At 51.5% G+C, this 14,652-nt stretch overlaps 1 protein-coding gene across 2 annotated transcripts in view; it reads left to right on the top strand.

Moving 5' to 3' along the window:
* SEC14L5 (SEC14 like lipid binding 5) overlaps positions 1-14,627 on the top strand; it is a 41,087-nt gene extending 26,460 nt beyond the window's left edge. For both annotated transcript variants that reach the window (XM_059861199.1, XM_059861200.1), the window contains 9 exons: positions 3,042-3,231; positions 4,094-4,182; positions 4,577-4,647; positions 5,320-5,491; positions 6,103-6,237; positions 6,607-6,744; positions 7,447-7,692; positions 8,589-8,767; positions 9,705-14,627. In XM_059861199.1, coding sequence (XP_059717182.1) covers positions 3,042-3,231; positions 4,094-4,182; positions 4,577-4,647; positions 5,320-5,491; positions 6,103-6,237; positions 6,607-6,744; positions 7,447-7,692; positions 8,589-8,767; positions 9,705-9,810 — 1,326 coding nt within the window. In that variant the 3' untranslated portion in view covers positions 9,811-14,627. The remainder of the gene's footprint in view (positions 1-3,041; positions 3,232-4,093; positions 4,183-4,576; positions 4,648-5,319; positions 5,492-6,102; positions 6,238-6,606; positions 6,745-7,446; positions 7,693-8,588; positions 8,768-9,704) is intronic.
* The last annotated feature ends 25 nt before the right edge of the window (positions 14,628-14,652 follow it).

Genomic DNA, 14,652 nt, shown 5'->3' with positions numbered 1-14,652 from the left:
GCAGCTGATAAGCTCCAGACACCAATGGTGCTGTTGAATTGTAAGAGCTGATAAATTCCCACCCCAAACATCTGCCAGAGCTGGCCAAGGCCCTGGTGTACAGTGGCATCAACAGCAGCTTGGATAACTTGGACCAGAAGGGTGGGGACTGCTGGAGGCAGGTAGAGACTACAGGAATAGATGTGTGATATATAATATATTGTATATATACACACCCGATGTAGCAAAGGGCCCCTTGAAGGGCTGTGACATCTCCCTGGCTGCTGCTCTTGTGTCACTGTGGTGCTCTGCCCCGAGGAAGGAGCTGGGGCTGGGCTCCCAGCCAGCCAGGGGTGGTGAGTGAGCTGTGTGAGCAGGAACAGCTCCACCAACAAAAGGGGCTCTGCTGGAAACTCCTTTTGGTCTGTGTCTGCCTGTGATCCAGCCTCCAGTGATCCAGCCTGCAGTCAGATGAGAGGCACCGGGCAGGCAGGGATCAGTCCCCAGGTGTGACTGTGCCCTCAGAGAGGACAGGAGCCCTGAACAGTAAGGTGCTGTGGGCTCCACTGGGGTAGGAGATCTCTCACCTAGGGGGTTCTGGATGGGAGGACATCCCAGAGACAGGGAGGCTTTGTCCCTGGTGTGACCCACAAGGATCCTGTTCTCAGCTGGAACAGGCACCACCTCAACCTTTGTTTAGGTTGGAAAGTATCAACCCACAGGTTGGTTTTCCCCCCTCCAGAGGGTGGGGGATCAAGCTGGAGAAGGAAAAAGTGAGAGCACAAAGGCAAAAGTGGAGCAGCTGCCCCTTGGGTGCTTGGAGCCGGGCAGGGAGTGGCAGCCCCTGTCCCTGAGCTGTGCTGGGAGCCCTGGGAAGTGCAGCTGAATCCTGAGAGCTCCAGGGACAGTGGAGCTGCCTCGGGCCTTTGGGTGGCCTTGCTGGGCCTTGTTCCCAGGAGGATGTGGGCACACAGGAGGGGAGGTGCTGGCTACTGAAACTGCAGATTGAACCCCCTGACTGCTCAGCTGCTTCTCCTGAGTCCCTGACAGAGCAGGCCAAAATCAGGAGTTTATCCTGCAAGGCTGGGGTTATCCCTGGAGAGGCTCTTACCTTGCTGTGACAATCTGTTCTTTAATTCAGAGCAGGGATGGCCTTATTCCTCTGTCAGAAATTATCAAAAAATAGATCTCCTATTTCTTGGAAAATGGCCCTTCTTATTTTTGTCCTCTGTCCTATTTCACTATCTTTTCCCCATTCTTTCCAAAGCAGACATTACCTTTACAATCAGATATGTTGTTGCTTAAAGAAATCTGAGGAGTTGAAGGAACAAACTGTAAATGGTGTTAAAACTGCAGCAACTTAAAGCTCTGTTCCAGGCTTTGCACCATGCAGGAGAGTGCAGCAGTTTTACCAGGGAATACAAAAGCAGGCTGAAATGAAACCTTCGTTTTCTTGCATGTGGGAGTTACTGCTTTGGTTGGACAGGGATAAAAGACTAATTCTGCTGTGGAATGAGTCTTCTTGGAGCTTCCTGCCTTTGGTCCAAACAGAAGTGCTGGATTTGCCTCTTGCCTGGAGCCCTGCACAGGGGACGTTTGAAACAGGAAAATATCAAACCTTCCACCAGCCATGCCCTCTCCTGCAGAGATCCAGGAGCTGTTGTGGGTGTCTGGGCTGGGTCTGATGAGTGACAGCTGCCTCTGAGCAGCAGGAACACAAACCTGAATTATCTGATGAACACTCTGCTGGCTCTAAACTTGCTGTCACCCTGAATTCTTCTAAATACTCCTGAGATCATCTTTGGGAAGGCTGCTCTCTCTTTTCCAGGACACAGTGTTAGAACCAGTGTTAACCTCCCCCCTGCTCCTAAGGTGCTTTAAGGTTGGTTTAGGCTGCCTAACTCTGCCCCTTCTTTAGGTGAGCCAATTCTTACCATCTCTTGCTTGTGAATCCAGGACTGCTCCCTCCTGACACAGCTGCCAGCCTTGCTTTCTACCCAGCTTTCTGTTTCCCTGAGCATGGCAGTGGACAAACAAAGGAGCTTTGACTCCTGAACATGGGGGGTTGTGTCCCAGCAGGGCTGGGAGTGCTTGGGTTGTGCTAGCACAACATGGATACTCTGGAAGAGACAATCCCTGCTCCACAGAGCTGGATATTTTTATGGAAACTTGTAGAGAATGAGGCTAAGCATTTTTGGAGAAGTTGGAGTGAGGGACTGTGAATCCAGGGGCACGTGCAGCTCTAATCCAGTTGGATTTGCAGCAGACAGGCTCTTAGATTTGGCACTTCTGTGGCATCCATCAGGTTTGTTGTTAATTCCTGCTGCTTGGCACTCCTGCCAAGCTTTCTTTGATTCTTCAGCTAAAGAGAACGTGGCAGATCTGGAAGAAGGTTGGAATAAGCCGTTCTGCAGACTTGCTTTGGGAAGCTTTTGTGCCTGTGATGTTAGGATTAGTGCTAGTGCTGGGGTGAGTGATTGGGAGAGGGTGTGTTGCAGTTTGGGTCGATTTGGATCAAGAGTTTTTGTGGTGTAATGGGGCAGGGAAGCCTTTGAAGCACTCAGCAGCTTTCCTGTTCGAACACCAGCAGCAGGGCCTGCACAAGAGCTGGAATTGCTACTGGTGGCATTGTTCAGACTGCACAGTTGTGATTCCCTCCAGTGCCTGGTGTGGACAGTGGCTGTTTGTTACCTGTTCCCATCCTATGCTGATTTGCCCTGGGCAGGTGAACTTGCGGCTCCCTGACTTTCACACAGTATTTTGGAGCTCCTTGAGGATAACCAGCCAAGGGAAACATCAGCCAGGCCAGGGTTTGCTGGAGCTCCTGGGAATTGCACTGGGGAAGGGCTTCCCACAGTTGGTGAGCTGGTCCCTGCTGTTGTGCTCCTGGCACCCTCTGCTGCTTCCAGCTGGGGTAGCTACGGAGGGAGGGAGGCGGAAGGGAACTTTAACGTTTGCTGTCTTAGTTTGAAGAGATTAAAAAAAGGTGTCAACTGTGCAGCCTCCTGTGCAGGCCAGATGGAACATTCCAGTGCTGATGCTGGGGCTTTCTCTCCTGGCAGATCCCCAAGGACGAGCACATCCTGCGGTTCCTGCGCGCCCGCGACTTCAACATCGACAAAGCGCGGGAGATGCTGTGCCAGTCGCTGGCCTGGCGCAAGCAGTACCAGGTGGATTTCATCCTGCAGTCCTGGAGACCCCCGGCCCTGCTGCAGGAGTACTACACTGGGGGGTGGCACTACCAGGACAAAGGTGAGGATTGCCAGCCAGGGGCTCTGTACAAATCACCAACGGGACAGGACTGCTGGGAACGTGCCTTGGGCTGTTTGATTTTCCAGCATCACTCTCATTACATGGTTATGACAGTGGGAAGATGCCACAGCTCTCATCTCAGGCAGCAGACCAAGAACTTAATGTTACAGCTCACTTTAAAAGTTTTTTGACCAATCACACAAAGCAGAAGCACATTGTGGTTCCATCCAACCACTATAAGCACAGGTACCTTTGGTTAAAGCAATGCCTGCTTATTTTGGATACAAGACCTGCTTGCAAGCCTTAAAACACAATGCACAGAGCTCCATTATTAAGCTTAAAACTTCCTAATATCTCACTAGATAGACTTTTCTGCAGCTTAGGGAGTTATTCTAGACAAGCATTAGTACACAGACCATTGTTCTATTTGTCCTTACTTTTCTACTTTTTACAAAATTTTTCTGCTGACCAATCTCATGTCTGCTGCTTAGCTCTGATCACAGTTCTGCTGTCTCTGAGGCTGCCTTCTGCAGCTCTCCCAAAACCCTCTGATTTTATGGATTCCCACCGTGAGGAGCTGCCCCTGGCACCTCACTGGTGGCCTGGGATGTTGAGGAAAGCTGTATTGACATTTTTAAAGTTAACAAAGCAGTTGAGTGCCTATGAGTAGCCACTCTGCTTCCCTGTAATTGTATTTCTTCTGCACAGATCAGTCAGTGAGTGCAAAGCAATTTCTCTGAACAGATTGCTTTTGGCAGTGATTTTTATCCTTTTCAAATATTTAATGTAGCTTTTAAAAAAGGTATGAGAGTGATATCCTGGGAGACTAAAGTGCTGCCCTCTCTAACCCCTTTGTTTGAAGATGGGCGGCCACTCTACATCCTCCGCCTCGGGCAGATGGACACGAAGGGTTTGGTGAAGGCCCTGGGAGAGGAATCCCTGCTGAGACATGTGAGCTGTGCCTTTGTGTGTCACCTCTTCCCCTCAGGGTGCTGGGAAGTCTTGTCGTGGTGCATCAGGAATCCTGGAATGGTTTGGGTGAGAAGGGACCTTAAAGCTCATCCCATCCCAGGGACACCTTCAACTGTCCCTGGGATGGGACTGTCTGACCTGGCTCCTGTCCAGCCTGGCCTTGGGCACTGCCAGGGATCCAGGGGCAGCCACAGCTGCTCTGGGCACCCTGGGCCAGGGCCTGCCCACCCTGCCAGGGAACAATTCCTAATTCCCAATATCCCATCCATCCCTGCCCTCTACTTTCTGTATTTTTAAAAATAAGATCTTCAAGCCATCCTGGTTACTCAGCCATTCTCAGGCTAATCTCTATCTCTGCTGTCTTTGGTTCCAGGTTCTGTCCATTAATGAGGAAGGACAGAAGAGATGTGAGGAAAACACCAACATCTTTGGCCGCCCCATCACGTCAGTATAATTGGTTTATAATTGGTTGATAATTGGTTTATAATTGGTTGATAATTGGTTTTCCTGAGCCCTTGCAGACTCTCAGGGCCATGGTGAAGGATGCTGCTGTGGTGTGGGGTGATGTCTTAGGGTTACAGTGCAGACAGCAGTGTGTCTTATGGGCTGGATGGGGACCACAGATGTATATATAAATTTATTTGTTGGACTTAAATGCAGACAAATCCTGCAGTTTTGTTGGAAAGCAAGTATTGATCCCTTCTTACATCATTTTCATATCCCATCTCAGATTAATTTAATCTTTCTGTCTTGGTGATTTTAATCCACTTCTTTGAAATTCTGGGTTTTTTTTTTTAATACAGGAGCCTGTCTGCCAGATTCCACCTTCATTTAAAATGCATTTTTACATTATTTTTGGCAATAGGCCTGCATACCTTCCCCTTCTTCCGGAGTGACAGATGTTCCTGCCCTTGGGGTTGGGTGTGTGTGTTACCTGGAGCTCACCTGGATTCAGGTGTCTGCTGCCTGAATGGAAATGTGCTTTTATTGGAACTGCTCGTGTCTCTTGTTGGCTTCCCTGGATCCTGCACGGGCTGTGGGGTTACTGTGGATCCTAAACTGAGCAGCACCACACTCTAAAGTTCTGACAGGTCTTTTTCTGCCTGGTTATTTTAGATCCTGGACATGCCTGGTGGACTTGGAAGGGCTCAATATGAGGCACCTCTGGCGGCCTGGGGTGAAGGCCCTGCTCAGGATCATTGAGGTGGTGGAGGACAACTACCCTGAGACCCTGGGGAGGCTCCTGATCGTGAGAGCACCACGGGTCTTCCCTGTGCTCTGGACCCTGGTGGGTGAAACCTGGGCTCTGCAGGGTCACAGATAGCTACATCAGCAGAGGCAGGGAGGGGAAATCTCCAGGCAACTTCTGGGGAGCTCCTGAAGAGCCACAGCAGAGCCAGGCCATGGGGTGCCTGTAGCTCACTGGGTTCTGTCACTGCCATCCACCAGGACAGGATGAGAAACCTGGATCAGAATTGCCCATTCCACCCAAACTTGGTGGGCTTTGATATAGATGGGAAAAGACAGATACCTCTTAATCTCATGCTGTAGGACACTGAAGGGTAATAAGTAGTAACAATAAGTAGTAACAATAAGTAGTAAGTGATAAATCTGGTTCTGCCTGGTGCCTGCTGACTGTTCTGGCAGTGTGAGAACGTGGTTGTTACATTTCTTGTGAGGTTTGTAGGGGAGGCAGTGACTGCAGACTTGCTCTACATGAAGCAGAAAGTGTTGTGAGATGGTGATACAGAACATTTTCAATTTGTTACCCCTCTCTTTGGGAAGTGCCTCAGAGCTGTGAAGCTCTGCACACTGCTGAGACCTGTCGAGAGATGGCTCAGCCAGCGTCCCCAGCTGCCCTCAGTGACAGCCATGTCTTGTGTGCCCTTTGTCTTTCAGGTCAGTCCCTTTATCAATGAGAACACACGGCAGAAGTTCCTCATCTACAGTGGCAATAACTACCAGGGCTCAGGAGGGCTGGTGGACTATGTGGACAAGGATGTGATCCCAGACTTCCTGGGAGGAGACTGCATGGTGAGTTTTCCTTCCTCTTGCACAGGTGCAATCTGGAGCTGATTTCCTCACCACCCTGGCCTTCCACTGCCTTCTGGAAGGGGTTAAGCCTCTGTGCTGGCCAGCATGCCCCTGCTGTGGGCACAGGGCAGTTCATTTGGGCACAGAGGGCTGCCCCCTGCAGTGCTGGTGCTGCCCTGGAATCCTGGAGCAGGGTCAGAGGGCAGCTCTCTGCAGGGAGCTCACAGAAAGCTCTGTAGTTCCCGTGAGCTCGGAGCCACCTGCAGCTCTGGCTCAGCTGAGGGGTCAGCCCGTGTCTGACAGCCAGCAGGAGCTCCTGGTCCCTGCTGGACCATCCTGAGCCCCTGTTTGTCTGTGTGGCCATTGCAGTGCACTGTCTCAGAGGGGGGGCTCGTCCCCAAGTCCCTGTACCAGACCGAGGACGAGTCGGAGAACTCTGATCACATCCGGCTGTGGACAGAAACCATCTACCACTCTGCAAGTGTCCTCAAAGGAGCCCCACACGAGGTACAGAGCACACCTTGAGGGGCTGGCACAGTGACATGTGTCCCCTCTGCTGGGGCTGGCTGGAGCAGCCAAGGGCTCCCAGCACAGGGCTCGGCAGCAGCTGCTGTTCCTGCAAGGGAGCAGCTGCAAGTGTGGGAGTGAAGAACAGCAGTTTGAGCAGCAGTGTCTCTTATCTCTGCTGTGGCTTGATCTTCTGTAAGGTCCAGTCTCTTCCTCCTCTTGGGGGAAGTAAAGGGCACTTAGTTTCCCTTGGGATAGTTCAGCTCCCATTCCCAGCAATGTAGCTGGGACAGTAATGGGGGTGATAAAGGGAGGTGTGTGCTGGGAACTGCTTGTTGGGAGTCACCAGGAGACAGGATGTCCCAAAAAGGAGCAAATCAGTGTCAGATCAGTCTTCTGGCCTCTCTGATGGGGAGTCACCTTGAGTTGCCTCTTTGTGCCTCAGTTCCACTGAGGTTTTCCTGGAACAAGTAACTCATTTACAAGCAACTGTGATATGGGGAGAAAAGGTAAAAACACCTGAGTGGGTGTACTGTGGTAGGGTTGGCAGTGGGAGGTGGCATGTGTCCCCCTCAGGAACCAAGACCATCAGCCAGCTGAAGGATTGTGGAGCCAAGTCTGTTTGCCCCAGAGTGGGGAGGAGCACAGTGCTGCCACCTGAGCACCTGACCCTGCAAAGGCCTTGTTCTGTTCCTTTCTTAGATACTCGTGGAGATCCTGGAAGGGGAATCTGTCATCACCTGGGACTTTGACATCCTGAAAGGAGACGTGGTGTTCAGCCTCTTCCACTCCAAACGAGCTCCTCAGCCAAGTCACAAAGAAGGCACCTCACCAAGTCCCTCTGGTGCAGGGGACAACGTGCAGCTCATTGACAAGACCTGGGTGCTGGGGGTGGATTACAGCCGGGTGGAATCTCCCCTGGTCTGCAGGGAAGGAGAGAGCATCCAGGTCAGAGGGGTGGGGTCCTGCCATGGCTTCAGAGTCCTGCCAGCTCCAGAGTGCAGTGGTAGGGAGGGAATTGATGGTGTGGGAAATCAGGAACTGCTAGAAAAGGGTGCTGTGGTCATTCCCAGCAGCAGGAGGGGGGATTCTCTCCCTGTGCTCCCTCAGGTGAGACCCCACCTGCAGAGCTGCCCCAGCCCTGGGGCCAACAGCAGCAGGAAGGATGTGGAGCTGTTGGAGAGAGTCCAGAGCAGCCCATGGAGATGCCCTGAGGGCTGGAGCCCCTCTGCTCTGGAGCCAGGCTGGCAGAGCTGGGGGTGCTCACCTGGAGAGGAGAAGGCTCCAGGGACACCTCAGAGCCCCTGCCAGGGCCTAAAGGGGCTCCAGGAGAGCTGGAGAGGGACTGGGGACAAGGGATGGAGGGACAGGACACAGGGAATGGCTCCCACTGCCAGAGGGCAGGGATGGATGGGAGATTGGGAATTAGGAATTGTTCCCTGTGAGGGTGGGCAGGCCCTGGCACAGGGTGCCCAGAGCAGCTGTGGCTGCCCCTGGATCCCTGGCAGTGCCCAAGGCCAGGCTGGGCAGGGCTTGGAGCAGCCTGGGGTGGTGGCAGGGAGTGGAATGGGATGAGCTTTAAGGTCTATTCCCACCCAAGCCATTCTGTGATCATTTTCTGGATGCCCTGTGAAAGTGGGAAATCCTTATTTAGAGTGAGTCATTGGAAAGAGACTCCAAGCTAAAATTCTTAGGGAAATAAGTTAAATAAGCTTTTTTCTTTTCCTGCTGGTGCTACAGGGCTGTGTCTCAGGGAGGTGAGCCAGGTGAATGACACCTGTGCTGGGTCATTCAGCTACTCCCCCAGACACCCGTGGTCACCTGCTGTCCCTCCCTGTCTGCAGGGGTCCCATGTCACACGCTGGCCTGGCTTTTACATCCTGCAGTGGAGGATGCACGGGCCCCTGCCCTGCTCCAGCTCCAGCCTGCCCCGTGTGGATGATGTCCTGGCCTCCCTGCAGGGCTCCAGCCACAAGTGCAAGCTCATCTACTACTACGAGGTGCTGGCCTCCAAGGACTTCAGGTAGGGCATTTCCAAGGGGTTTACTACGAGTGGCACTGAGTGTGAGTTAAACACTTGGAAATCAGAGACCCCCACAGGGGTTGTGTTTCACTGACAAGTGGATGGACACAAAATTGGTGCCATTTTCAGATTCCCTTGGATCTGTGTCCACCAGTGGAATTTGTGCTTTGGGCCTTGCTTGCAGCTGCCTGAAGAGCAGATTTTTGACTGAAGAGGGTTTGTATCTTAGTTGGGAATCTTTTGAGAAGCTGCTTTTGGAGTAATTTGAATATCAGCTGGGCCATTTCCCAGATGATTTTGTTTGGCACTTGAGAAGGATGAGCACTTCTGGGCAGGAGAACAGCCAGCCTTGGCAGGGTGTGCCTGGCCCCCTCCTTCAATGGCAGAAGCACCTCCTCATCTCCTGTTACTCTGAGCTCTGTGCAAGTCCTTGGCCCTTCCCTAGAGCTGGAGGAGGCATTGGGCAGAGCAGATTTGAAGGTGGTGGCTTGAGGTGTGACCTGGCCAGGTCCTGTGGGGTCAGAGCAGCAGAAATGCCTCACTCCAGTCATGCTCCTCCTGAGCCCAGCCTGCTTTTGGCAGGAGGAGCTGGAGATGCTGAGCTGGGACTCTGGTGTTCAGCAGCCTGGAGTCCTTGGGTTCACAAGGCTGCATTTGGAATGCTCTGGAGCTTTCCTTTCTCCTCAGGGACAGCTCCCAGAGGCTCCAGCTGTGTCCCTTTCCCCAGAACAATATTCAGAGACAAGGAATAATATCTGTAAATAGGAAAAAATGTCTCTGATTATTTCTTCATCATGAGACAGAGATTCTTAGAGAGCAAGTGGGAAATGATGGGCCAAAAGGCACTTGTGCAAGTGTTAGAGGGGGGAGCAGATCTGTGGGAGGAATCCCTTCACTGCAGCCTTGCTAACAGCACATCTGTTCTGTCCCATCCCAGGGGATCCATGTCCAGCCTGGAATCTTGCACCAGTGGCTTTTCCCAGCTGAGTGGAGTCACCACATCTTCCAGCCAGTCCCAGAGCAGCTCCCACCTCTCCAGATAGCAGAGCCAGGGCTGCACCAGCAGGGGCACCCCGGGGCTGCTCCAGCCCCAAACCAAAGAGCTCCAGGCCTGAGCTGTGGGGCAGCTGCAGCCATTTGGGCACAGAGAGGCCTCTGGGGGCTGCTGCAACCACAAAAACTGAAATTCCAGGGGCAGGTTTTGGGGTTTAGGGTCAGCTGCCTGCTTCTCAGTAGCCTCCTTCAGCACCTGTGGATTTTGGGTGCCTGTGAGTTTGCAGGATCCACTGCACTCCAAAGGGCTCTCCTGTCAGCTCTTTCCCCCAGAGGAGGCTGATGTTGCCTTACTGTTGGACCTTGAGAGAATTCCTGGGTGGCAAAGCTAAGGGAATGTCCTGGCTGCCCACAGGCTGCTGCCTCCACACTGGGCAGCCAAGGGGGCATTCCAGGGGCAGGGCCTTGGGAGGGACTGCCAACACCTGGGTACAGGCAGGATGGTTCAGAAATCACTGCCAGGCCAAACCAAAAACCTCTTCTGGTCTGGCAGGATGCTCTGGGAAATGTGTTGGATTTTTTTTAACCCTGCTGAGAAACAAAAGGTCAAAAGGTTTTTTTTCTTTTTTAGAAATTCCAGGCATTGAATCTGCCTAGTGAGTGGCATCTTCCAAACTATTTCTTTTTACTCAGGTTTACAGCAATAATGAGTAGGTCTGTCCCATTCTCGAGAGGATGGGGACTGAATCCAGTCCTAAAGGGCTAAGAAAAGCAATATTTGATTTCCTGAAGGCACAAGATTTTCTGGCAGTATTACAGAACTTGCTTCTTCTAAACATGAGCTCACTTGAAACCATTCAGAGAGACATGTATGTATGTAAGCACTTACTGAAGCCTATTTATTCTATACTAGCTTATTTTAAATTTTTAACTTATTGTGTCAGAAATGACTATTTATTAAATACAGTCACCTTTTTTAATGGGATGAACTTTGTTTTAGAAGGGAATAACTGAATGTCTTCAATCCCAAGCAATCTTTCTGCTTGGGTCCTGATCTTTGTGATCAATGGATGTTCTTGCAAAAGGGCTGCATTGGGTAAGGGCTTGTGTCACCTTCCTTGCAAGGAGAGGTGAGAGTCCCCTGCTTTTTTAGACTGTTTTTTAGGATTAAGAAACAAGGATTGAGTTCAGGAGTTGTCATGAAGATGCACTGTCTTCCTACACACCAAAAATGCCACATTTGTCCCTAATCTCTGATTGTTCTTGTAGTCAGGATGGGGAGCAAAGTTATCCATGTTGTCGTCCAGGTGAAAAAAAAAAATGAGAGCAGGTGTCAAATACTCACCAAGTTTTTATTCAGGAATCTGTGAAGTTGTCCCTTCCCACCCTGGTGTTTTTAATCCCTGGTTTTGAAGCACCAGGCTCTGCCAAAAGAGCAAAGAGCCAAAATATTTGGGACAATGGGAGACAAAGAACTTGGCACGGGTTTGAGTTGTTTGGTGAGGTTTTTTAAGGATTGGAGCCAAGGGAATCACTGTGCCCCTTGCATCTCTCCCTGTGAACAGGTGTCTTGGTTATGTAGAGCTCAGGGAAGTTCTGATTTCCAATTCTCAGTTGTTCCATGGACTTTCATGTTTCTCCCAGAGAAATGAAACTTCTGTCTCTAGCATTTCAGCATAACTGGAGTCTGATAAAGAGGGACAAATGTAAATGTAATTCCCACCTTTCCTCTGGAAGGTCAGGAATTCTGGAAGCAAAAGTGCATGTGTGTATCCCTCATGGAAAATCCTTGACCCAGAATAAAATCGAATTCTGGAAACGGTTTCAGACTCCCAAAGCCTCAGGAGCAAACCCAGCCCTGTCCCCCGTGCTGTTTCAGGATTTTACCTTCCCTTCTCACATGGTTGCTCACAGTAGCAGCATTCCTGTTCCCTGCCTTTGCTCTGGGTAAGAATCTTGCCCTTAGCCCTGGATTTTTTGTTTTGTAAATTTGTTTTGAAATGTGGGATATGCTCTTTTCTGCCCACCAGAAGTTTGACTTTTGTCAGTGAAGGAGCTTGGCCCCTGGCAGATCTCTGAAGGGTGAGGTCAGGGGTGGTTCCACAGAGTGTTCCTGGCTCTAGGGATAATCCCAATCCCAGTTTTAACTCTTGTGCCTTGGCAGCACCACTCACTCCTCTGCCCATCAGAGATCGTGCACAGGTCTGTGAAGCAGCTTGTGACCTCTCCTTGGCAAGGCTGCCTGGTTTATCCCACCTGACAATTTACTCTGAAACCATTTGAATTTAAATAATTCAATATTTTCTTCCTTTTTCTCCTAAATATTAACAGGAGAAAGGGAGCAACAGCCTGGATGCTGTGCTGTGCTTTCTAAACCTGACCTTGTGAACTGCAGATACCAGAGACACACACAGAATTCTCCTACATCACCTTTTCCCCCCCCAAACTACATCAGTGTGCTTTAGAAAATAAACTCAGAGTTTTCTTCACAGTGAGCTGAGTCTGGGAGGGATTTTGGATCCTCAGAAATCTCCTAAGGCAGAACCTTGGGCACTGGGCTCATTTTGGGTGATGCAGCAGAGCCCTCCCTGCTCCCTCCCCAGCAGCGAGGCCGCTGAGCTGGGGCTGTGTGCAGGGAAGGAGCTGCTGGTTAAAAAGTGGCTCCCAGGAAATTGGGGCTGTCCCTGGCCCAGATATTCCCTATGCAAACACAACACCTACCTCAGAGCTGGTGCCATGTCCCGTGGTGGCAGGGGAGTGCAGGATGCTGTACCAGAGGTCACACATCCAGATGTGACACCTTCATTGCCAGAGTTCTCCAGCTGTGCCCCATTCCCTGGGCTCTGTCCAGGGCTGGGAAGAGCAAACACAGAGCCTGAGGATGGATGCTGGATGGCCTCAGCTGTCGTTCAGGGCACAGTCCTGAGCCGTGCTTTGCTGCTCTCCGCCGTGAAAAGGGCTCTGTCCCCGCTGAAGGAGGAGGGCTGAGCCCCCGGGGCACCAGGGGCGGCTCCAGCCCCGCAGGTGTCGGCGGTGCTGGGGGAGCGCTGGGAGTCGGCTCTGGGGCTCTCTCAGGGAGGCACCGCAGCAGCTCAGTCCTTCCTCAGCTCCCGAACTCAGCTCAGTCCTTCCTCAGCTCCCGAACTCAGCTCAGTCATTCCTCAGCTCCCAAACTCAGCTCAGTCATTGCTCAGCTCCCGAACTCAGCTCAGTCATTCCTCAGCTCCCGAACTCAGCTCAGTCCTTCCTCAGCTCCCGAACTCAGCTCAGTCCTTCCTCAGCTCCCGAACTCAGCTCAGTCCTTCCTCAGCTCCTGAACTCAGCTCAGTCATTCCTCAGTTCCTGAACTCAGCTCAGTCCTTCCTCAGCTCAGTCATTCCTCAGCTCCCGAACTCAGCTCAGTCCTTCCTCAGCTCCCGAACTCAGCTCAGTCATTGCTCAGCTCCCAAACTCAGCTCAGTCATTGCTCAGCTCCCAAACTCAGCTCAGTCCTTCCTCAGCTCCCGAACTCAGCTCAGTCCTTCCTCAGCTCCTGAACTCAGCTCAGTCCTTCCTCAGCTCCCGAACTCAGCTCAGTCATTGCTCAGCTCCCAAACTCAGCTCAGTCATTGCTCAGCTCCCAAACTCAGCTCAGTCCTTCCTCAGCTCCCAAACTCAGCTCAGTCCTTCCTCAGCTCCCGAACTCAGCTCAGTCCTTCCTCAGCTCCTGAACTCAGCTCAGTCATTCCTCAGCTCCCGAACTCAGCTCAGTCCTTCCTCAGCTCCCGAACTCAGCTCAGTCCTTCCTCAGCTCCCGAACTCAGCTCAGTCCTTCCTCAGCTCCCGAACTCAGCTCAGTCATTCCTCAGCTCCTGAACTCAGCTCAGTCATTCCTCAGCTCCCGAACTCAGCTCAGTCCTTCCTCAGCTCCTGAACTCAGCTCAGTCATTCCTCAGCTCCTGAACTCAGCTCAGTCCTTCCTCAGCTCCCGAACTCAGCTCAGTCCTTCCTCAGCTCCTGAACTCAGCTCAGTCCTTCCTCAGCTCCTGAACTCAGCTCAGTCCTTCCTCAGCTCCCGAACTCAGCTCAGTCCTTCCTCAGCTCCTGAACTCACTGTTGGAAACGATTCCCGCCGGTGAGCAGGCCAGGCATTCCTGAGTGACTGAGATGCAGCTGAGCTCCTCTGCTCAGCCACTCTGGTTCTGTCTGTTCCCTTTCAGCAACTGTGAATAAGAATTTGTAATCCCAGTTTGGTTTGCTGGCAGATTCTGAAAATGCCATAATCCACTCACAATTCCCACTAGGAAGGGGCAAGCCCAGCTGCCCACCACACTGGGCTGGGAAGCTGCAGGGCTGAGGCCAACCCTGCTCCAGGCAGGGCATCCCTCATTTCAAAAGGCATTTTATGAGCTCACACTGCTTTAATGTCCCACATGTTTGTACTGTGAGCAATTAATGCCAGAACAGCTATTAGAGACTTACCTGACAGCAGCTGTCAAAGATTCCTGCATGCAGGTACCTTTAATATTCCTCCACCACCTTTGTGATGCTCCTTACATCTGATTAATTCTCTCTTGGAAGGTGAAATTGGAGTCAAGTCACATTTGCTGGCTTTTAGTGACACCAACACGCCCTTCCAGGCTTTCAGTTACACCTAAGCTAAATGGGCATTAATTAAGTTTTTTAGCAGCACTTACTTTCTCTCCTTTGCAGCTGGCTTTGGTTTTATATACTGAAATCTTAATTTTTCTCAGCCAAACCCCTCAAACCTCCTGTAAGAGCCCACTGCAGGGCATTGAAATAACAGATGTCCTCCTGTGACAGTGTGTGTGAGTCCTGGTAGAGCTGTACTTTTGGGTATGTGGGAAATAAAATATCTCTGAGAGTATGTGGAATTGTTTGACTCAACTGTT

This window comes from Haemorhous mexicanus, chromosome 17 (assembly GCF_027477595.1).
Source record: "Haemorhous mexicanus isolate bHaeMex1 chromosome 17, bHaeMex1.pri, whole genome shotgun sequence".
Classification (NCBI taxonomy): domain Eukaryota; kingdom Metazoa; phylum Chordata; class Aves; order Passeriformes; family Fringillidae; genus Haemorhous; species Haemorhous mexicanus.
This window is presented reverse-complemented; position numbering and strand designations above follow the sequence as displayed.